Here is a 21,392-nt window from a genome sequence, read left to right on the forward strand (position 1 = left end):
AACAACACGTTGGACTAAGCGGTAGCAATCGGAAAGATAATTAGATAATGAGGAGTAGAGTAATATCCAAAATATCAGTGCGAGGAAGTCCGGAAGTCTCTACGAGTATGAAATCATAAGCCTGCGGCACTTATAAAGTGCCGGTTTGGTGCTGTCATGGCCAAGTTTTCGGACATTACCATTACTTCCATCCTTTCCCATCTCAAGCTTGACAAATATCACTCATGTTGCGAAGAAGACTTCATCACAGAGCTATCAATCAGCATCTGACTTCAGCCAGGTATGAGATTGAACTACGACAGTAGAGTCGACTGTTTAGCAATCTGCTCTCTGCGCATGGAAAGTCTGCGAATTGATTGCAACTGTAATGGCCTCTTGCCCGAACAACACGCTAGACAATGCCCTTCATGCCTTGATGTTAAGCTATGTTTACGAAACTAAAGCGTTGTAAGATACGACCTTGACTGCTTTATCTCTGCGTAGGTTGCGGGATCTGAAGCCTTTGGGTGAATAGACGAGCCATTAAATTGCTATTCTTCGGTCTTTTCGACTTGCAGCAACACGAATTCGGTGGTGACTCTCTACATTCCCCCCAACACATGAAGACTAAACCCTGCATTGGGGGTCTCCGTCTCATTGAATGTGAATTAATTGGCATAGCTGCGGTATCAAGTATGCTGGGAGTGTAAGTCTCTGTTGAGGTTTCGGGATGTTTTGGTTTCATCTGTTAATAAGCTCCACCTTACTACAAACTTTCCGCGTCAATCTCGTGGGCATTTAGTCCAACTCCACAACCAAGTCACAATCAACATGACAAACATGGCAGACTAGCTCGGATATGATTTGCTCTGCTCTTCTCTGCGATGACGAAGATACATGTACTGATGGATTCGTACTCATTAGCTTGTGACCCGACATTTGGCCCCACGACGTGGTTCAAGACGTCCTTTGGTTGAACGACCCGGCACACCTATAGTATGGCCAAACACATATGGCAATAAGTCCAGGCAGCATCGCTTGAGTCAAACCCGACGGACAGCAAGATCGCAGTGGGACAATAAGCGTTCTCTCGAATGGCCATTTCTGCTGCAGCGATCATGGTCACCCTCATCAGAGCTCCAAGCGAGATATGTCATCCGCATCAGCAGATGCAAGCACTCCCCAGGCTGCACCGCCCTTCCAGTCGGCAAACTGATGGGCTTGACGAAGAGGATAGAGAAGGGGACATTAGATAGGCGATGGCGGGATGGACTTGGCAATGGGGCAATTTCTTGCGAGCTTCGTCATTTCTTTGAAGAGTCTTAAAGGTGTCCATAGACTCTGTCGACATTGACTGATGCTACGCATCAGAAGCATCACAATCATGGAGCTTGAGCGAAGAAGCATTATGGAACGTGCCACCTATTCTCACACTCCAGTGTCTAATACTATGGTTTAATGTCAGCGTACTACTACTCATGTCATCATACCTGGAGACATCTCAGCGCAATGCTACAGAAAATAACCATCGTCGGCTGTCTCATTTGATTGGTTTCCCGGCTTCCTGAAAGGTAAAGTAGTGGTAGAAGAAGTTATTGCCCCACGCCAAGCCAAGCGAGGATCAAATCACGGTTGTGCCTGCAGAAATAGACACTCTTGGCATTTTCCCAAGCTTCCGATTGAGCGCCATCCAAGTCCGCCTCGGTACGCCCCTGGCATCATCAACGCTCAATTGCCATGTCGGAAAGGGTTGTTGATTGACAGGAGTCAGTCTTATACGTTTGCAAGACGTGATTTGTTCTACCAAGCCACCGAGGTGAAAAAAGAAAGCTTGACCAATTGATCAATCATGTGAGAATCCGAGATTCAGACTTTCAGTAGTGGTGCATCTCGAAAAGCTCCCACGCCCGGGCCTCATCTCCCCGTGATCTGCACAGGGGGCGTCGTCCTATTAAGATTATAAGCGATTGAGGGCAAAACAAGACTGACCCGCTCCAACTATACTCGGTTGTCCTCCCCACTCTTCCCACCTGTATACTTGAAATTAGAGCAGGTACTCCAGGCTGAGCTGCATACGACGCTACGAGCAAACAACATCCTCCGTCAGCTCGTTGCATTACACCAAGCCCTTGACCTGTGCTTGCCATTCTGAACATCAATAAAGATGTCGGGTCCTGTGGTGGAAGGGGTTGACTTGAACGCTCTCAATTACACCTCCCTCGTCCCATACAATGAATCCATACCCACCGGCGGAAACTCCCTTACTCAGGATCTTAATGTTCACTATGATGTATGCATCATATCATCAGTCTGCTTCATCGCGCCCACTGACTGACTTGACAATCCTAGGCCGGCGATATCGCTTGGATGCTCACGTCCACCGCTCTCGTCTTACTCATGATTCCGGGCGTTGGGTATGTCCTCAGACCACTCAACCACCCGGCTGTATTTCAATCACGACTGACATCGGTATAAGCTTCTTCTACTCTGGACTCGCGCGAAGGAAATCCGCGCTCTCCCTGATATGGCTCTCGATGATGGCTACTGCTGTCACCTCATTCCAGTGGTTCTTCTGGGGCTACTCTCTCACTTTCTCACACTCGGCTGGAAAGTTCATCGGAGACCTCGAAAACATTGGCTTTAGGAATACGTTGGCAGCACCGTCCGTTGGCAGCCCCAGGATCCCGGATCTTATGTTCGCCGTGTACCAGGGCATGTTTGCCGCTATTACGTATGATGATCCTCTTCGAGTAGCGTATGATCAAGCTTGTTGACTTTTCATGTATAGCGTAGCTCTCGCCGTTGGTGCTGTTGCCGAGAGAGGCCGTATGCTTCCCTGCGTTATTTTCATGCTGGTCTGGGCCACTCTCATCTATGACCCGATTGCTTGCTGGACGTGGAATCCTCATGGGTGGGTAGCGTCTATGGGTGGTCTCGACTTTGCTGGTGGCACCCCTGTGCATATCTCATCCGGATCCGCTGCTCTAGCATATTCGCTTATGCTTGGAAAGAGAAGGGGACATGGGACCCATGAGTTGAACTTCCGACCCCACAACGTGACTCAAGTCATCATCGGAACGGTCTTTCTATGGGTTGGATGGTTCGGCTTCAACGCCGGTTCGGCCTTGAGTGCAAGCATGCGTGCTGTCATGGCCGCTGTTGTTACCAATCTCGCCGCTTCCGTTGGAGGAGTGACGTGGTGCCTGCTGGATTACAGACTCGAAAGGAAATGGTCGGCTGTCGGATTCTGTTCTGGAGTCGTTGCAGGCCTGGTTGCGATCACTCCAGGATCCGGATACGTGCCTGCTTGGTCCGCTGTGATATACGGGATTCTTGCAGGATCCGCGTGTAATTACGGTACGAAGATCAAGTTTCTCCTAGGCATCGACGATGCTTTGGATATCTTCGCTGTGCATGCCATTGGCGGGCTCGTCGGCAACCTCTGCACAGGCTTCTTTGCAGCGTATGTACCATCCCCTCGCAATACACTGTCCGCGCATTGACAAGGTTCTAGTGATTACATAGCACATCTGGACGGCTTCACCGTGATTCCTGGGGGATGGCTCAATCACCACTGGATCCAGCTCGCCTACCAACTCGCTGACTCTGTCTCCGGTTTCGCCTACTCGTTCGGCGGTACATGTATCATCCTATTCCTTATGAACCTCATCCCAGGCCTACGACTACGTGCAAGTGAAGAAGCTGAGGTCCTCGGTATGGACGATGCCGAGATTGGCGAGTTTGCCTACGATTACGTTGAGCTTACGCGAGACGTCCTCAACGGCGATGCATTGGTTGACGAAAGCGAGTCAAAGTATTCTGGCGATCAAGATTCCCCAATGGGTCGTGGTCATGAGAAGAACTTTTCTACCTCTTCTGATGAGATCCCCATGAAGATACGCCAGCGGCCGTGAGCAACTCAAATTCCTCAAGTCAATGGGTAGTAACGGCTAGCTTTCACTTCGCAATATGTACCACGACCTTGGAGTTCTCTTTCTTCGCTTGGAGGGGTCCAAAAGACCGTCTAGGGATTCTAGCCGGGCAGGGGGCGTAATGTCTTCGTTTGACATAGGCGTGTTGGTATGCGGCGATACGAAGCGTAGGGTCTTCAAAGTATGCTTGGATAGGTCTTGTAGTTGTGTATCATACTTCACAGCCTAGACTCTTACTTGTACCATTCTTTTGATCTTGTAGCTTCCGCCAAATATAATATTATGTCTATTCTTTCCGCCCACACTTAAGACCATAACATGACGCATCCAGCACCACCGCTTTTCAGTTTCACCAGCTTCAGCGCTTCAGCAACTATGGAGTTTTCCCCGAGCCCCCTTGAGCGTTCTTCTTTGGTGCAGAAGCGACAAGTTTAGCCGAGGTCCGCTTGGATCTAAGTTGCGATCCTCACTCGTCTCAACATGTTTTAAAGGCTGGCCTTGAAGCATCAGTTGAAGTCGCACGCTTCTTGCAATCATGGCCAGCATCGATTCCCCAAACCATTCACCCGCCCCACCTCTATCCAACTTCCCCCAAAATCCCGAAGAATTCGACGCGGACCCACGCGTTTCCTTCTCGAAGCTCGCCAACAAGTTCATTCTTGAAGCAGACAATGGTGAGGAGTTCGAATTCGATGATGCGCTGAAGAGATGGGTTCCAGTGGTACGCCCTCGTCCCCTACGTATACATGAGGGTGCCCATGCAAGCTATGGTCAGGATGGCGGATTCTAATTGCATGCCCGGTCGTGGTTGGATCTACAGTTGGACAATGCTTTGATGGAGCAGCAAAGAGCCGCTTATGCTGTTCAAGGCGTGGATGAGTCGGAGCCGGCGCAGGCGGTGAAGAAGAGGAAGAAGCAGACATATGTCAATGGGGAAGATGTAAGGATCAACGTTTACTCAACTCATCTTCCTGTAAAAGCATTCTTACTACAGAGAGCTGATGTCGGACCTTATGAAATAGGAAACAGGTGGTCGAGCAAATATCAAGAAAGCAAAGCCCGCCCCAGAACCCCGGGAACGCAAAAACACTGCTGTCTACGTAACCTCGCTCCCACTTGATACCACTGTCCAAGAAGTGCACGACGTCTTCTCACGCTGCGGTGTCATTGCCGAAGAAATCGACCGTGGTAAGCCTCGCATCAAGCTGTACACCAACGACGACGGGAGCTTTAAAGGAGACGCCCTCATCCTCTATTTTCGAGCCGAGAGCGTGGATTTGGCGATACAGCTACTGGATGATACGGATTTTAGATTGGGTGATGGGCAAAAAATGAAGGTCGCCGCCGCGGACTTTAGTTATAAGGCTCAAAAAGACGCGCCGGCGAAGAGTAATATGAAAGATAAAAAGAAGATTATTAAGAAGACGCAGAAATTAAATAAGTAGGGCGCTGGGTCCCTGCTAGTTGAACAGAGGCGTTGCTGATCATGTGCAGTAAACTCGCAGATTGGGATGACGATGATCCACAGGCTATTCAGGATACCAGTTCACGGTGGGATAAAGTGGTTATACTGAAACACCTGTTCACTCTCCAGGAGCTCGAGGCGCGTCTGATTCTCCCCTTACTCTAATCTCCACCTTCTCCTGACATCTCCACCTATAGGAAGACCCAGCGGCCATCCTCGACATCAAAGAAGACATCCGAGAAGAATGCGCCAAGATGGGCGAAGTCACTAACGTTGTTCTCTTCGACAAAGAAATCGATGGCGTAGCAAGCGTGCGGTATGGTAATGATGTGGCTGCGAATGAGTGCGTGAAGGTATGTTGCCCGTCTTCGTCTTAGTCTTACCAACGCATGACTGGGAACACTGTTTGCAAAGTCCGAGCAAAGCACGTGGTTTTAATAACACTGTTCCTCGAATGCAGGTCATGAACGGCCGCCACTTCTCCGGAATGGTCCTCGAAGCCTACATCGCGGACGGGAATGAAAAATTCAAGAAGTCGAGCGAGAAGAAAGCAGCTGTAGTTGAAGAAGAAGAAGAGGGTGAAGAAGAGGGCAAGCGATTGGATCAGTTTGGGACTTGGCTTGAGGAAGAGGCCGGTGCTGCGAAAAAGTGAAATAATTGCGAGGGAGTTCGGAGTGATGTAGCCAGGCTCCGGGGCATTGGTAAGGATCTTGAGGAAGATCGGCCACAGGGGAGGTACCCATTTGACACTTGTGTTCATTATGTATGGGCGTGGTTGTCCTCTCGCCGTCGATGATGTTACTCACCTTGTGAAAACCCCATGGGAACCGTTCATTCACTATCCTCTCCATTCCAGCCTTCGCAAAGCTGAATATCCGAATGCGTTGACAGAGAGCCGCGCCTCAAGAGGAACAACCAGAACCGACGAGACCAGAACCGATTACGATTTACCTGAGAAGAAGAAGAAGAAGAAGAAGAAGAAGAAGAAGCCAATGATCCTCGAAGCAACAATCGTTCTCCCACCCCGGTGGATGTAAAAGTTCGTCCCCGCTCATACCACAATTGATTGATTGATTTCGACCCCAGCCATGCATACCAGCCCTTCCACCTCACCCTCACCCACACCGACATCCCCTCCCTTCCCTTCCCATCCCCCAGCCTCTCCAACCACAACCTCACCCCGCTCTCCCACATCACCACCCCAGCCGCCCCCTCCATCAAGACCGTCCCCTTCCTCCCCTACTCCATCCATCCCCTCACTGGCTCCCGGACCCATCCGCTCAAAACGCTACTCTACAGCTACGCCCCCCCCCCCCCCGCGTCAACAGCGCCATCGCAGATGCCAAAGCCGTGCACGCTGAGGGTGCGAATCAGCCTGTGGAGTGCGTGCGTTTGGTACGTGTGGTCAAACGACGGCGACGGCGACAGCGATGGTGGGACGGAGGGGGTATTGCGTTCGAGGCCCGGAATGGCGGGCGAGGGTTTGGGGGGATGGGTTGAAGCGGTTTTTGGTGGTGCTGGGGGACGGACATATTATTTTGATTTTGATGTGGTGGAGGAGAGGGAGAGGGGGGTGGGGACGGGGTATTGAAGGGGGGAGGGCAGCGGTTCGCACTGGATGAAGGAGGCAGGATCGAGGGCGAAGCATGTTGCAGGAGCAAAAATTAGATGAGGGGGAGAGGTTGGAGAAGAGCGAGCTTTACGCTATTGTCGGCACTGCTATGTCAATGTCACTCGCTTTGCATTCCTTGCTAATCGCCTCGCACGCTTCACTATCTTTTGGCTAGAAACACAATCAGTCTGGACCACGTAAACAACATCAATCGTGCGAATGTTGCATCGCTATTGCTAACGCCCTGTTGGTCTCACTCAAGAGAAACCTAAGAGCAGACGAGCACTCGCACAATCTATTCCTCGCCTTCGGCAGGAGCCTCCTCCTCGCTGTGGAGAAGTTAGCAATGATTCGAAGCAGTAGTCAGTGGACAAGACTTACTACTCTTCCTCGCCCTCCGAGACGGAAGCCTCCTGGTATTGCTGGTATTCGGATACCAAGTCGTTCATGTTGCTCTCAGCCTCAGTGAACTCCATCTCGTCCATTCCCTCACCAGTATACCAATGCAAGAAAGCCTTACGACGGAACATAGCAGTGAATTGGTCACCAACACGCTTGAACAGCTCCTGAATGGAGGTCGAATTGCCGATGAAGGTCGAAGACATCTTCAAGCCGCGCGGAGGAATGGAGCAGAGAGCGGTCTGAACATTATTGGGGATCCACTCGACGAAGTATGAGGCGTTCTTGTTCTGAACGTTGCGCATCTGGTCCTCCACTTCCTTCATGGAGACCTTACCACGGAAGATCGCAGCGCAGGTCAGGTAGCGGCCGTTTCTAAAGTCAGACGCGGCCATCATGTTCTTGGGGTCGTACATTTGTTGAGTCAATTCAGGTACAGTGACCGCGCGGAATGAGGAAGAACCACGGCTAGTGAGAGGTGCGAAGCCAACCATGAAGAAATGTAGACGCGGGAATGGCACCATGTTGACGGCCAATTTGCGGAGGTCCGAGTTGAGTTGACCGGGGAAACGGAGACAGGTGGTGACACCTGACATGACTGCGGAGACAAGATGGTTAAGATCTCCATAAGATGGGTTGGAGAGCTTGAGGGTACGCATGCAAATGTCGTAGAGCGCCTAGATTGACACGTCAGTCCTTAAGTCTTTGTGGAAGGTGCGCATTTGACCAACCTCGTTATCGATACAGAAGGTTTCATCCGAGTTCTCGACCAACTGATGCACGGATAGAGTAGCGTTATATGGCTCCACGACGGTGTCGGATACCTTTGGTGAAGGGACCACGGAGAATGTAGCCATCATACGGTCTGGGAACTCCTCGCGAATTTTCGAGATCAAAAGCGTACCCATACCAGCACCAGTTCCACCACCGAGAGAGTGCGTGATCTGGAACCCCTGGAGGCAATCGCATCCTTCAGCCTCACGACGCACAACATCAAGGACCTGGTCCACCAATTCCGCACCCTCGGTGTAATGACCCTTGGCCCAGTTGTTACCAGCACCAGATTGACCAAAGACGAAATTATCGGGTCGGAAAAGTTGGCCGAAAGGACCAGCGCGGACGGCGTCCATGGTACCAGGCTCAAGATCGACGAGGACAGCACGAGGGACATATTTGTTGTTTGATGCCTTGAAAGCGGTGAGCTGCATATCATGGCAAAGAAAGATGTCCTCATAGTACCTCATTGAAGTAGACGTTCATACGCTCCAGCTGGAGGTCAGATGTTCCATTGTATCTAAACAGGGTCAGGGGTGTCCAAACGTTGCGTCGTCTTTTGCATTTGCTTACTGGCCAGAGCCATCGAGTCCATGCTCGCCAGAAATAGTCTGCCTGTGTATCGCCAATCACCATGAGTATGCCAATTATATCGCGTAGAAGGACTCGAGGATGAACGAACCAGAAAGCAGCACCAATTTGGTTACCCTAGCCGTGTCAGCTCTAATCCGCGTTGTCGGAGATGCACAGACTTACGCATTGACCGGTTTGTAGATGCACCTATACATCAGGAAGGGCAAAGGTCAGCTATGTGGTCTTCAACCAGCGGAGGAGAGGGTAAATGGCCAGGGACGCGTTTGGAAAATTGTTGTGTGGGGCGACGTACAATTTCACGCATGTTGACCTTGGAGTAAGATTGGAGACTTGAGAAGAGATTCTATTGAGTAGAAGAGAGCAAGTCAAGTGCTCGAGAGAGATATGAGTGTGGTGGAGTAGTGGTTTTGGAGAAGTGAGTTGGAGAGAGAAGAGCCGTGTTGTGGGACTGCAAGCGCGAAGCGCTTCGCGGGCTTGGCGTAAACACTGAGAGGAAACCCGATTCGCCACCACTGGTTTCAATCATGGAGTTCAATCGTGGAGCGCTCGAATCGAGTACGCACCCCAAAGGCCATTGACCGCAAGAAATTCCAGGAGCTGTAGCGGAAAAACCATGTCGGTTCTACCGAAGTCATTATGTAAATCATGATCATATTGCTATGCTAGATAATCGCATCAAACATGGATCCCATTACATATATATGAGACCTCATACCTTCTTCCGTATGAAGAGGCGTTTCAACACACTGCTTTTAGGTTTCTTCGCCGCGAAAGAGACAGCCCGATCATCCACCGGCTCAGCAGATGCTGCATCTATATCATCGGGCTTCTTTTCTTGCTCTGCGGCGATCTGCTCGATCTGCCCAACCTTCCAAACTCGCAAGAAACACATGCACACTGCTGCCGCTACGTACATGAAGCCTGTGAAGATCTGGGCGTGGAGGTAAGTATTTCCAATTTTTTGCCTTAACTCGAGGGCTACGGGCTCAGCGACTAGATCACGGTTAACCAAGTACTAAGGAATGATTACTGCAGGTGCAGTGATGTAACTTACACGTTGTAGGAAGGACTAGGACTATCCAGACAATAGACAAAGCAGAGGGTAGCTCTTTCAAGCCCACGACTTCCGCTCCGACAGGTGCAATCGTAGTCCAGAACGTACCTGCGACGGTACCAACGATGATGGCGAAGAAGACCAAGACACCATAGCTCTTGGCGAATATCCAAATGACGAAGCAGAATAGACCACCAATGAACGTGCAAAGCCCTGCCAGATTGATGCGGCCAGCCTTGTCTGAGAATATCCCCACAAGAGGACGACCAAGCGCCTGCCCAAGATTAAGTACTGCCCCGATAATGGATCCTTGCTGCGCGCTTAAGCCAATGCTGGTGGCATAATTCGGCAGTGAAAACAGTAAGACGATATAACCCATCATGCTGAAGAAGCCCCATCCTAGTAAGAGCAAGAACGCAGGTCTTTTGAACAGCGTATAGTCGAAGGCCAGCTGGATCGATCCAATAGCCTTGTTACGGTCCCTTATTAGCATGGCGCAAGTGCAATTGACCGCACAGGCCAGTATCCCAAGAATCCTGAAAGCCCATTCTACACCAAGTCGATCAATCATCGCGTTTGTAGCTAAACTGTACATCAAGCCCCCAAGGCCACTACCCGCAGTGCCGATACCATTGGCAAGACCTCTCTTCCTTGTGAACCATTGTGGTACGATACCGACAGAGCCCACGAAGAGAAACCCCATGCCGAACCCGAAGCAAACACCCTGACTGAGAAACAGCTGCCATATCTCATGTGTGAAAGATGCGCTGATTAACGCAAGAGTCTCAAGAGCAACGCCGAGTAACAATGTAGTTCTTGTTCCATATACTCGTGTAATGTACGTTGCGAGTGGCGATATTAACAGAGCCTTACGCAGGTTTCGGAGTCAGCATTGCTTACTCAAGGTAGGTAATGGACTTGCAAGGCAGGTCTCTGGAGTAGAAAGGTCCTCTTGCTCCCCAAACATGTCTTGCAACTCAATCTCAATACCATATAGGAAGGGGTAGCTCGGACATATACGTACCTGGGATATCGAGAGACCTCCGATAAAAGCGAACTCTAATGCTGAAGCTCCGGGGTAGTAGTCGTTGGCCAAGTAGTATGCAAGAAAGACACCGTAGGAAGAATTGATGCCCCATGTATGTGCGTTAATGAAGAAAGTGCTAACCACGCAGACCCAACCATAGCCTCCATCTGGTGGCTCGTCCACCACTCTCTTTTCCTCAGCCTGTGGCTGGTCTGCACCCGGTCCAGCGATAGTTGTTTCTGAACCAACAGGGGGACCATTGTGCCCATTGGCACTTGCTTTGGCGGCAGGATGAGGCGACTTTTTCCCGTTCATGGTGGTAGACGGCCATGGGAAGCTCTGAAGGCTACGAAGGATCGAGGGGAATGTGGGATCACGACTTCAGAATATCGAGGGTAGAAAGTTTGGAATAGCATGATTGCGCTGCTAGCTTGACTCCTGGTATTAAATATTTTGCTAAAGAAAATTAGAGCATGTCATGCCACCATGCCATCACAATGCGCAAAAGGGGATTGCCGTACACCCGGTCTATACCCGGCTCGGCCGCTAGACGTAGAGCTCAGTCTCGGTAAAGGTACACCCTTACATACAGGTAGATGTCTTCATTTAGTATAAAAAATCAAAAAATCAGACATCCACATCCGCTCTCTAACATCTTTCAATAGCACTTCATCTTGATGTCAGTCTCACGCTACAATAACTTTCCAAGATGACCGTTTGTAACGGAATTATATCAAGACGTCCAGACATTCCCAAAGCTTCTGTTCAAGTTTCTCCAAAGCTTCATAAGCACGCTCAAAGTCCTTCTGCGAGTCCTCTTTGCCTGGGATGTGAAGGTGCGTTGCATCGTCAAGCAAGCTGCCCACTGCTAGTCTCAATTCGATTGCTCTGGTGTTCACGCCTTGCTTCTGCTTCTCCAGCTCTGAGTTGTGCTTCTTGACAACCTCCTGCAGCATCCCTAGACCAAAGTTGCCGTGCTTTCTTATTACTGTAGCTAGCCTTTCCTAATTGAGACACTTCTCCAGATTGCGTGCATTTGCACACCTAGAGACGACAGTATTACGTAGCCCCAAATCCGAGTCAGGAGTATTCTCGAAGATTGCGTTGATGATCTCTCGATAGTGAAAGAAATCGCAAGCGAATTTGCCTATTTTGAACTTAAACTCTTTCAGCATAGGTATGTTGTACTTTCCCGCAAGAGCATTCACACCTGCACATTTCGGAATGAGTATGGCTTCTTTGAGGCAAAGAAATCGGGTTCTAAACAAGTCTGAGGAGCAAGATAGACAACATGCTCCCGAGACATGGCTGGGGGCTTATATATGGTATAGATTGAGGGATGTTGCTGCGACAAATGCATTTACGGACGTTGTTCATGCGCTTGCGATGCGAGATCATTGCATTATCGACCATTTCTGGCTTCGAGCTTGTTTCAGCGACATGGCCATCTGTATCTTGTGATAATGCTACGGCCACGACTCAGGGATCATCTGCGTCGTCATGATCGAGGGTGTAGAGGTAGGTCAGCATGCGTCGAACCGTGGACTGGTCGTCATCGTCTACAGTGATTGTTACAGTCATTGGCTCCTACGAACACACCTGTAGCCGCTTCTTGACTCGTGGATTGCCAGGTGTGTACGCACCTTAAATACTGAATCACATGCTGCAGCAGAAAAATCGGAGCGTTGACAGATGACAGCGCGATGGACCGTGTAGACGCCTAATCCGCAATGGATTGTGAGGTCCAAGTACTTTGAAGAGTCAAAGAGGTCACTCAAGCTGCTGACGAGTTCGGTTTGATCGACGGTGGGCATGTGGTCTTTCGGCTCGTGGTTGTCCCTGTGAAGATGAGACTATGTGACGAGGAAGAGAAGAGTCAGATATTTGTGCTGACCATTTGGTGACCAAGGTCGTAGATCTGGAGGGTGAAGGTCGGTGACTTGGATAATTTCTCGAGCTTTGGTGGTTTCTGTGCTTGTGAGTGGAAGGAAATTATGTAAATAGGAGGCTGGAGCGTGTTAATATGCATGCTGTAGAGGATTTGGTAGGCCACGTTATCATGGACAATGTTCTGTTCATTGTATACATTGTTTCATCATCGTCTACTTCTTGTCTGAGTGCAGATGCAATACCCTTTTCAAGCTCGCTGAACTTAATGAGCGATCTAACCTCCCATCCAATGACTCATTTGCGAGACGGTCCGTTTCTGTTAGTCTCTCAATAGGTGTCTTTGAATCCTCGACCTTTACACTATCGTGCAGTCCGTTGGTTTTCTGCAGAGGCACGTTTATTGATTTCGCCTATGATGAATCATGCAAATGTCGCCAGTTAAAAGAACCGTAGATCACCCATGTGATAGCTTGGGATATTTGAGCTTACAAGGTGATGCTCGAAATGCATACACTACAGGACGAAAGGTGCGCGCTAAAAGATCTCGCTTTCTTTGATTAACTAGTGTCATCTTTCCCCCTCCACGGTCAGTCAAGCCTTCAACCTCCTCTCCTCACACGCCACACACACCGGCTTCTCTTCATTCTCCCGGGTGAAGAACCTTCCATCCTCGAAATGGCCTCCACACTCCTGTAAATACACGCATTAGAACACGTCCACCAGACATGCAGCCCGCTTTGTGCAAAGACTTACCACACAACAAAAGCATTCAGCATGCCACTCAGCACCTAGCGCGCTTAAGCCACCCTCGACGACCGGCTTCCTACATCCCTTGCACTTCCCGCTGAATTTTGCAGCATGACATCCCACACACCATGCATACCCATTCTTCTCCACGAAGGGCGTCTTCGCATCAAACGGATCACCGCACTCTGCGCAGAAGAAATGGCCTACATGCCAGGATCCACCACAGGCAAGAACAACCTCACTCTCAATAGGCGTTTTGCAGCTGCGGCAGCGTGGAGAATACAGCTCATGGTAGTCGAGATGGCAGTAGAAGCGTAGAGATGAGTCACCGTCATCGGCTGCTGTTTCGCCTTCTTTTTCGTCCGGCAAAGCGTGGGTTTGGCAAGCTAGACGAGCTTCAATGCGTTCAACGCGAGCTGTGCGGGCAGAGTCGGGCTCGGGGTAGAACGCAACGCATTCTAGGGGTTCTGCGCAGTGGTGGCAGGTGAAGCAGTGGGGATGAAAGCGTTGAGAGGCGGCGCTGACAATGCGGCCTTCGATAGGGAGAGCGCAGGCTGCACATTGGGCAGTAGCACGGCGGGAAGATGGGGTCCAGTGGAGCTTGGAAGAGTGGACTGGAGTGGTAGATGAGTGTTGGGGGAGCGGACGATTGGCCGGCGAGTGGCGAGATCTGCTTGAAGGTGTTGGTAGGGGTCGCTTGGTAGGTAGGTTCTCAGGTAGCGAGAAGGTGGGGATTCCAGCCTCGGAAACAGAGATCGAGGGCGTGGAGGGTGAGTCGCTAGGCGGAACTTCATCGACTTGAATGGAGGGCGGAACCGGGACGTTGATTGTTGGTACTATGGGCGCCGAGGCCGTTGATGCTGGCATGTGCGGCTTGAAGCGTAGTCTCGCAGGACTTGCGGATAGCCCATCTAAGGAAGAGTCTTCCTTCTTAGTAGTATCTTTTGGCTTCCAGTCTTGCTCGAAACTAACGATTGGCCTTCCTGGCCTGTTGCTGACGACAGTTGGAGAAGGTAACTTCGGGCTTCTATCCTTCATCCGCATACTTGTAGCAGCTCTGATATCGTCACTACGTATCTCCTTGCCGTCTTTGACCATTGGTATATCTGAGTGACTCTCTGCGTGATTAGCAACGACTTGGCCCGGTTTTACTGAGGCTGGTGGATTTTTTAGGTAAGAAGGGTTGTGAGATTGAGAAGGGGGGTTCCTATGGATTTCGGACCGAGACACTCTCATGTTGTCTTCGGCAGAAGCAGTTCTTGAACGGAAGAACGATTTACTTCCAGTACGGTCTTTGGACACTGTATTGCGGTTCTTTGTAACGAGTGGTGCAGGTATCCTGCTCTGGTCTGACCCAGCGCGCTCAGACGTCTTTCTGTCGGCATCCGGCTCTTCATAGATCTTGTCCTTAGGGTTTCTGAATAGCCCACCACTCACATCTCGTGCTCTGGGTCCGCTGGATCGACGGTACCCTGAAATCCTGGGCAACTTTCCAGGCTCTAAATTCATATAGGCTTTCTTCTGTGGTGAGTCCCACAACGCATGCGCGGTCTGTTGGTAAGGTTGCGTCTCCTCGGTGGGCTTTTCGGGTTCTGCGAACGTGATAACTGTATTGCGAGTTGCTTGTGATAGATTGCTGTCGCCCTTACTAGAGTTTGACGTGTCGGAGGCTGATCGATGGCTCGTAGCGGAATCGCCGTTTACTGCGCCCTGCTCTGCATGCCATCCAACGCTCTGACTTCGAGCATGTGCCCCTTTCTCAAGATGAGATTTGTAGCTGTGTAACCGATCTGGATTCTTCTGTGGCGACACTTGATTTCTGTGTTTCCAGACGAGCTCCGATGCTTCATCTTGAGCAGCGGCGTGATCCTTTGCCTCGTCCCGCAAATCCATATCCTCTAGCGCTTCCCTCAATGACCGAGCTTCCTGCTTCTCCATCCACCGCATTCCACTCTCTCTGTATGCTCCACTCGGGGTCATCGGAGGCGCTCTAGATATTGTGGAAGCTGAAAAGTCTCGTGAAGCCACAGACGCCCTGAGCTGTCCTAAGGCTGCGTCTGCAACTGGCATGTCCGATTGCGCTCGTCTATGTGACAGTGCACTCGCAGATCTCTCATATTTCGGGGCCATGATTGGGTCGGCTTGTTGCGTTGAGCTTGAGGGTCGGAATGATAGAGCAGAGGATGCTCTGGCGAAGGGCTCTGCCGTGGACGTGGCCGCTCGGCCGGGGAATGGTCGTGAGCCACCAGGTCGCGCAGGCCGGTTGACACGAAGGTCTTTTAGGTAGTCTGCCTCCCATTTCTTGTGTGAGCTAGGGGCTGGTGGAGGATTCGAGCTCGATGACGAAGCGAAAAACTTCAATCCCGAAGATCGCCTTCTTGGGGCTTTAGGAGCGCTTGGTTGGTTGGCGAGCTCATCTAGGGGTGCTGTGGAAACATCTATACCTCCAAAATTACCATACTCATCTCGGTGGCCCGACCTATGCAGTAAGCTCATTGTCACCTTTCAACGGTGTCCAGGACCAAGGCGCTTAGGTTTGGTGAGAATAATGCTTAGTGGAACACCACTCTGTGGGCTGCTAGGATGAGAGAGAGTTCAACGAGTGTAGAAAAAAATGTTGAAGACAATGCTGTGGAGGAATGATGCGCGAAGCAAGATAGCGATATGAGTATGTTTCTGTTTTCGATAGTAGTCTAAAAATGGGTGTGGGGTCAACACCAATCAGGTTGGCCCACCAACATAGTGGGCGCGAAATCTGCGACACGAACATCCTTGACATTTACGGGAAGACCCATCGATCCTTTGATCAAGTTCGTCTGGAACGCCTTCTGGTGGGATTATGAATCGGTAGGACCCATTTCTGACAGATGGCAGAATAAACGCGAGATCTTATCCGCAGAGACCATACAAGATCAGGTCAAATTTCATGAAACCGCGAAGAGTCGAGCCATGTTAGTACGATGGATAGGAGCCAGTAAAAGCGTCATAAGTAAAAAGCTCTGTGGGGTTTGAGAGTAGGGACAGCAAAGCTGGTATGGATAAGAAGTCTAGGTCAGTCATAGCTCTTTGAGATATGACGCTGTTCTTGTTGCAGTCGTTAGGGCATATCGTACATCCTTCGTCCATATCGTATATATTTCTGCAGTCAGTTGCCAAAGCTGTTGAGTGGAGATTACTCCCGTGTCAAGTTCCCGTCGAGTGGTTCAATGTCCATGATTACCCTCTTGGTCTCTTCGCTGCCCTCCACTCAATACAACCATCATTCCCATAGCCTCCCCTGAATAACATGACTCTGTATGCTTTCAGCATGTCAGGCCAGTTGGTCAAATCGTTATTTGAGCCCTCTGTAGTACTCTCCACCTTGCCAATGAATAGATTGTACGTGATGGGTAATTGATCCAAAGGCTCCAACGATTTACATCTTGGCTCGGTCAAGTCAAGATTGAAGTAATTTCGCCATGAGATCTCGATATTTTTCAGGCCTTGAGCTCGCGACAAAACTTGGCGGACGATCTTGACATTAGCACGAAGTGCTTCAATGCCAGAGAAGGTGGTATTTGTTTCATTTTCTTCCCCTTGAAACAGTCGAATATCCAAGATGCAGGTACGGATGTAAGGAAATTGTTTTGTGCATGCCAAGGAATGGAGGGCACCATCCACATTGGACCCATGGATCTTATTTCCCCTGAAGATGAGGTAGACGTGAAGCGTCCAGGCGGTTTCTCCATAAAGAACAGAGATAGCTTCTACTGAACCTGTTTGCTGACCTCAAGTACCGCCGTATAGAATGTACGATCGTTATAGAAAGTTACAGGACCTCTGACATGTCGGCCCAAGCGTGAAACTCGCGGCTGTGAGATGAAAAGCTCTCGATATATTTGGAGTCGTAGTTCAGTGGGCAAGGACATGAAGGTAGCCATATAGACTGGTAGTCCTGGAAAGTAGTAGATACCTAGCAGTGATACAACACGACTCCCTTTGCAAGTAGATGATGGCAGCTCACTCCATATATCCTGGAATTCGAAGTCAGCGAGCATCTCATATGAAATTGCAGCAGGTAACCAGGCGTGCCCACCTTACACGATAGGTCCTGGGATTTTCGGTCGCCAGAACGGTAGAGCTCCTATCGCCGAAGCTCCAACGGAGCAGATTCTATGACTTCGGCTCAACTTCGAGGCTTGAAGCTGATATTCGACCTTATCATTAGGCCATCAAAGCCGTATGCGATCAGTCTTTGCGTCTCCAAGACTTCTCGATTATCGAGCATTTGGAGCCTATGGTGAGAAGGCTGCTCACAATGCGGCCAGGAGGAGAAGGATCCAGATTCTGATGAAGGACTGCGGGTGTGATAGACCAATGGTCATAATCGTGGTCTCCAAGGCCGCGTTCAAGCGGGTGTCGAAACTGTCCCTCTGGCAGAACCTCGGCGCTTTCCGAAAGATCTCGCCGCGCGCTTTGTCAACTTCACGCGTCGAGAAGTTGCCGTTGAGGATGGGAAGGAGCTACATGGCAATGACCGCCTGCGATGTTTGATACAGGAGATCATGAATCTCACCAATCATTGTCGGATTTCCGGCAAGCTCGAGACATCTTCTTGCCTCCTATATCGAATGCAGTTGGGACAATACTTACCCAAGAATCTCGGAAACGCAAGCTCACTAACGTTGAACACGATGATGACATCAGAGAAGGGTTCACCATAAAGGTATAGTCATAGGAAAAAGTAAAGAGTATCTGTTAACAGGCTTATTCAAGTCACACCCATCGCTTCCATCCGCCCAAACACGGAAGTTGATACCAAGGTTACAACTACCACGATCATTTCTGCCTCTGGCCTACCTCGACCCGCTTGGAGGCCAGGACGCCCTTCCAGGCTCCAACTTGTTCTCAGCATACATCGAAGTCCTCGAAGAAATTGTGCATCAGGACCCACGGTCAAATCAACCGACAGTCTTGATCGCACAGTCAGCTATTGATGACGGGCTCTTTGCTATCGAGCTTGTACAAGAAGGAATCTACGCAATATGTAGACTGGGTAATTGGGTGAGTGTGGATACACTTGCACGACTGCAAACCGTGCCTATAGATATTGTACGCCCGCGAAAAAGACAACATCAAGGGCAGCCAGGACTTCTCGGAGACAAATGGTGGAGCACTGCGGCAATTGCCTTCAGGTCCGAAACCATATGTGACCAGGGTAAGAAGTCGAGTGGCGAGAAGACTCGCGGAGTGCGATTGTGCCTGCAACCGGCCCAACAGGAACCAACTACACCGGCCCAAATTACCCAAGAAATATCTCAACCCGTTTTGCAGGATCAGACTGGAAACACGTTGACGGACATGGTGGAGGAAGCAGCGCAAGACCCAGAGGAGGTGCTCAAAACGGTCAGGGTTCAGTACCAGGAGGCTTTATATGCGTCTAAGGTAAAGCATTTTTCATGCACGAGTTTTGGCCTTATTACTGATTGCTTGTCAAGTCGTCGTTGGCATATTTTGCAAAAGGGCCATTGTCTCGAGCACGGGCTGCATTTTCCGTCCCCGATGGCTCTGCCAATAACCACTCGCATCTGACTTCATTCTTGAGATCTTGCATCCTGCCACTTGCTACTATGGACACCAAGTACCGGGAAGCATTGCCGGAATTAGTCAAAGGATTCCCCTTCGAATCGCATTCGGACGACGAATGTACCACCGTAATTGAAACGATTAGCAAGAAAATTCGCAAGTCCAAGAAAATCAGTGTTGGCAAAAATGGCTTATATCCAGGAGAAGAAGCCAACATTGCTCGATGGTGGCTTAGCAGAAATCTATCTTCTGTTGCTTGCGATTCTGCAGATGCAAGAGAAGACGCGACCAGGTCAGCTGTGCTTGAGCAGAGGGCTAGAGAAATTCAAATGCAAATCATTCTCTCTCTTGAGACTCTTGCACTAGAATCGTTAGCGACAAACCAGCCAGTGGAGAATTCACCACCAACAGATTTCATAGAAGGAGACGATGGCTCAAAGAATAGAAAAAAGAAGAAACCCAAGAGGCCCCAGGACCTCAGCATGTTGTTGGATCTACTTGTCGACCGCCTGTGCATTTGGCAGTCAATGAGCGTAGATGAGATGAAGACCTCAAATGGAGAGGACGGGCCTGTATCTCCACATGGAGCAAACTCAGCCGTGAAAGCAGCAGGCAGAGACCATCTGCGGCAATTCTGTGTAGATGTTGTGCTGCCTTTGTAAGTTTCTTTCCTGCTCGCTATGCGATTGCTAGTCGCTGAACATTATAGCTATGGAGCACGCCTGCCAGAGTTGACGACTTTGCTCTGCCAAAAGCTCGGAGGGTCTAAGCAACCTTCGCCGAGGCGGCCACCATTGGCGAAATGTGCATCATCCTACGGATCAATAAAGCCGGGTGCATCATTGCAAAGACAGCAAATCCGAAGACCTCGACGTACTTTGGAACGTGTGCTGACCGACGAGCGAACTGCCTCCCAAAAGCCACCGCCGTCCTTGCCACGATCTGCCACTGACCCTGTCTTGCCCCAAGTGAAACGCGAAGTCAGTGACACATCTTTGTCGTCAATTCCGCTCAACAGAGTCGCAATGCACAAGCGCTATAGCCAGCGAGAAATAGATTTACACGCAACATCACAGGCTGCCGAGGCTAAGCTCAAGAAGAAAACGAGAGTAGAGCAGGAGCTTCGAGGTGCAATCGCCGCGCTGAAGAGGCCCAATCCTCGCATGGCGGTCAAGGACCTAGTCGAGTATGCAGAGAGAAGGGCGGCAGCGTCACACTCGAGAAGTATAACATGCTCAGCCGAAGTCTACATTTTCGATGCTAAATGTCTGCAGAGCCTAAGAACCCTGTTCGTAATCCTTTCGCCCAAGGCGCTCAAGTTATGGCTACGCCAAGCAACAATAGACACAAGGACGTTTACGGCGGTCTGACACGTTTTCCACGGCAAAGTATAGCGTCACTACCTGAGCTAGAAGAAGTCCCACCGTCAAGCATTTCTTGTGTGCCTTCATCTTCAAGGAAGCCAAGACGGTCGCCCTTCTTAGCCCCGGATAGCACAAGAAAGACCGACAGCAGCGCTTTGGCTTTGCCTGTCGTTGAAACACCAACAAGAGGTCCATCCAAGCTTTGGGGCCGTCCTCCGATCTCTACAGCGGCGATAGAGTCTGTTGCTGATGTGTCTCACCCACCACCTCTATCAGCAGCATTGAATCCACCTAAAGCTTCCAATGGCATATTTACTTCTCCTCAATTGCCTTTGCAGGTTCATGAGACGCCATCGAAGTTTCGTTGTTCGCATCAAGTTGAACGATCTGAAGATGCTAGCATCAGTGCAACGCCAGTCAAAGCTCCGCCCCCTGCGAACAAAGCTGCGGACAACTCGCCAAAAGCTGTCTTGTCGCCATCATCGCAGGGAAAGGAGGAATCTATCTACGCGGCTTTGGGATGGGATGATGATGTTGACGAACTGTTATAATTTGAAGTCTTTCTCCTGCATCATCCAGCGACGGTGTTTATTGCAAGGGGCAATGAGTTCTGAGGCGTTTTGGGTCTGCTTGCATTAGCGAAGGAGTCAAACACAGGTCTAATGATAGCGCGAGACGTAAGATAGTAGCTCCGACTCCAATATTCGTGACTCTGGGAGGGAAGTTGACGTGGCTAGAGGTCTCAAGCTCTAGGCGTGCTGTCAGAGGGGTGGCAGTTGCAGTGGTGCTATCCCGAAATACCGGCGCTGAAACAATTTGATGTGCTTTTTACACATGAGTAGTAAAGTTGTCTGCATTCACACAAACAATCCAAAAGAAGCGAAACCAAATCAATGCGCAAGACTGTCACTGTCACTTTTCTCTATAGAATGACAGTCAGTTAGTCTGGCAAATAACGAAGGTAGATTTGATATAACGCTAGTCCTAAAA

The 21,392-nt window shown here is 50.1% G+C and overlaps 10 protein-coding genes across 10 annotated transcripts; 3 read left to right on the forward strand and 7 right to left on the reverse strand.

The window, feature by feature from the left end:
- Window positions 1-2,143: 2,143 nt before the first annotated feature.
- On the forward strand, window positions 2,144-3,893 carry HO173_011941 (uncharacterized protein; the record flags this gene model as incomplete). The annotated part of the gene is made up of 5 exons (XM_037313815.1): window positions 2,144-2,269; window positions 2,329-2,393; window positions 2,456-2,710; window positions 2,768-3,442; window positions 3,494-3,893. The coding sequence occupies 5 exons, from the start codon at window positions 2,144-2,146 to the stop codon at window positions 3,891-3,893; spliced, it is 1,521 nt and encodes a 506-aa protein (XP_037159330.1).
- Window positions 3,894-4,446: 553 nt separating this feature from the next.
- On the forward strand, window positions 4,447-6,028 carry HO173_011942 (uncharacterized protein; the record flags this gene model as incomplete). The annotated part of the gene is made up of 6 exons (XM_037313816.1): window positions 4,447-4,632; window positions 4,732-4,851; window positions 4,934-5,352; window positions 5,406-5,518; window positions 5,578-5,729; window positions 5,837-6,028. The coding sequence occupies 6 exons, from the start codon at window positions 4,447-4,449 to the stop codon at window positions 6,026-6,028; spliced, it is 1,182 nt and encodes a 393-aa protein (XP_037159331.1).
- A 1,255-nt stretch (window positions 6,029-7,283) lies between these two features.
- Window positions 7,284-9,408, reverse strand: HO173_011943 (uncharacterized protein; the record flags this gene model as incomplete). Its single annotated transcript, XM_037313817.1, has 8 exons — window positions 7,284-7,317; window positions 7,370-8,064; window positions 8,119-8,574; window positions 8,627-8,681; window positions 8,735-8,776; window positions 8,844-8,869; window positions 8,918-8,941; window positions 9,319-9,408. The coding sequence occupies 8 exons, from the start codon at window positions 9,406-9,408 to the stop codon at window positions 7,284-7,286; spliced, it is 1,422 nt and encodes a 473-aa protein (XP_037159332.1).
- Window positions 9,409-9,464: 56 nt separating this feature from the next.
- HO173_011944 (uncharacterized protein) lies at window positions 9,465-11,151 on the reverse strand (the record flags this gene model as incomplete). Its single annotated transcript, XM_037313818.1, has 3 exons — window positions 9,465-9,748; window positions 9,810-10,677; window positions 10,834-11,151. The coding sequence occupies 3 exons, from the start codon at window positions 11,149-11,151 to the stop codon at window positions 9,465-9,467; spliced, it is 1,470 nt and encodes a 489-aa protein (XP_037159333.1).
- Window positions 11,152-11,564: 413 nt separating this feature from the next.
- On the reverse strand, window positions 11,565-11,792 carry HO173_011945 (uncharacterized protein; the record flags this gene model as incomplete). The annotated part of the gene is made up of 1 exon (XM_037313819.1): window positions 11,565-11,792. One exon carries the CDS (start codon window positions 11,790-11,792, stop codon window positions 11,565-11,567), a length of 228 nt encoding a protein of 75 aa, XP_037159334.1.
- Window positions 11,793-11,840: 48 nt separating this feature from the next.
- Window positions 11,841-12,249, reverse strand: HO173_011946 (uncharacterized protein; the record flags this gene model as incomplete). The annotated part of the gene is made up of 2 exons (XM_037313820.1): window positions 11,841-12,046; window positions 12,201-12,249. The coding sequence occupies 2 exons, from the start codon at window positions 12,247-12,249 to the stop codon at window positions 11,841-11,843; spliced, it is 255 nt and encodes an 84-aa protein (XP_037159335.1).
- Window positions 12,250-12,315: 66 nt separating this feature from the next.
- Window positions 12,316-12,650, reverse strand: HO173_011947 (uncharacterized protein; the record flags this gene model as incomplete). Its single annotated transcript, XM_037313821.1, has 2 exons — window positions 12,316-12,423; window positions 12,480-12,650. 2 exons carry the CDS (start codon window positions 12,648-12,650, stop codon window positions 12,316-12,318), a joined length of 279 nt encoding a protein of 92 aa, XP_037159336.1.
- A 667-nt stretch (window positions 12,651-13,317) lies between these two features.
- On the reverse strand, window positions 13,318-15,969 carry HO173_011948 (uncharacterized protein; the record flags this gene model as incomplete). The annotated part of the gene is made up of 2 exons (XM_037313822.1): window positions 13,318-13,416; window positions 13,480-15,969. The coding sequence occupies 2 exons, from the start codon at window positions 15,967-15,969 to the stop codon at window positions 13,318-13,320; spliced, it is 2,589 nt and encodes an 862-aa protein (XP_037159337.1).
- Window positions 15,970-16,689: 720 nt separating this feature from the next.
- Window positions 16,690-17,393, reverse strand: HO173_011949 (uncharacterized protein; the record flags this gene model as incomplete). The annotated part of the gene is made up of 2 exons (XM_037313823.1): window positions 16,690-17,048; window positions 17,291-17,393. The coding sequence occupies 2 exons, from the start codon at window positions 17,391-17,393 to the stop codon at window positions 16,690-16,692; spliced, it is 462 nt and encodes a 153-aa protein (XP_037159338.1).
- A 605-nt stretch (window positions 17,394-17,998) lies between these two features.
- Window positions 17,999-20,953, forward strand: HO173_011950 (uncharacterized protein; the record flags this gene model as incomplete). The annotated part of the gene is made up of 5 exons (XM_037313824.1): window positions 17,999-18,178; window positions 18,229-18,897; window positions 18,951-19,696; window positions 19,748-20,262; window positions 20,313-20,953. The coding sequence occupies 5 exons, from the start codon at window positions 17,999-18,001 to the stop codon at window positions 20,951-20,953; spliced, it is 2,751 nt and encodes a 916-aa protein (XP_037159339.1).
- Between the last annotated feature and the right edge of the window lie 439 nt (window positions 20,954-21,392).

Source organism: Letharia columbiana (genome assembly GCF_014066305.1).
Source record: "Letharia columbiana isolate WasteWater2 chromosome Unknown Sc0000070_s0, whole genome shotgun sequence".
Taxonomy (NCBI): Eukaryota; Fungi; Ascomycota; class Lecanoromycetes; order Lecanorales; family Parmeliaceae; genus Letharia; species Letharia columbiana.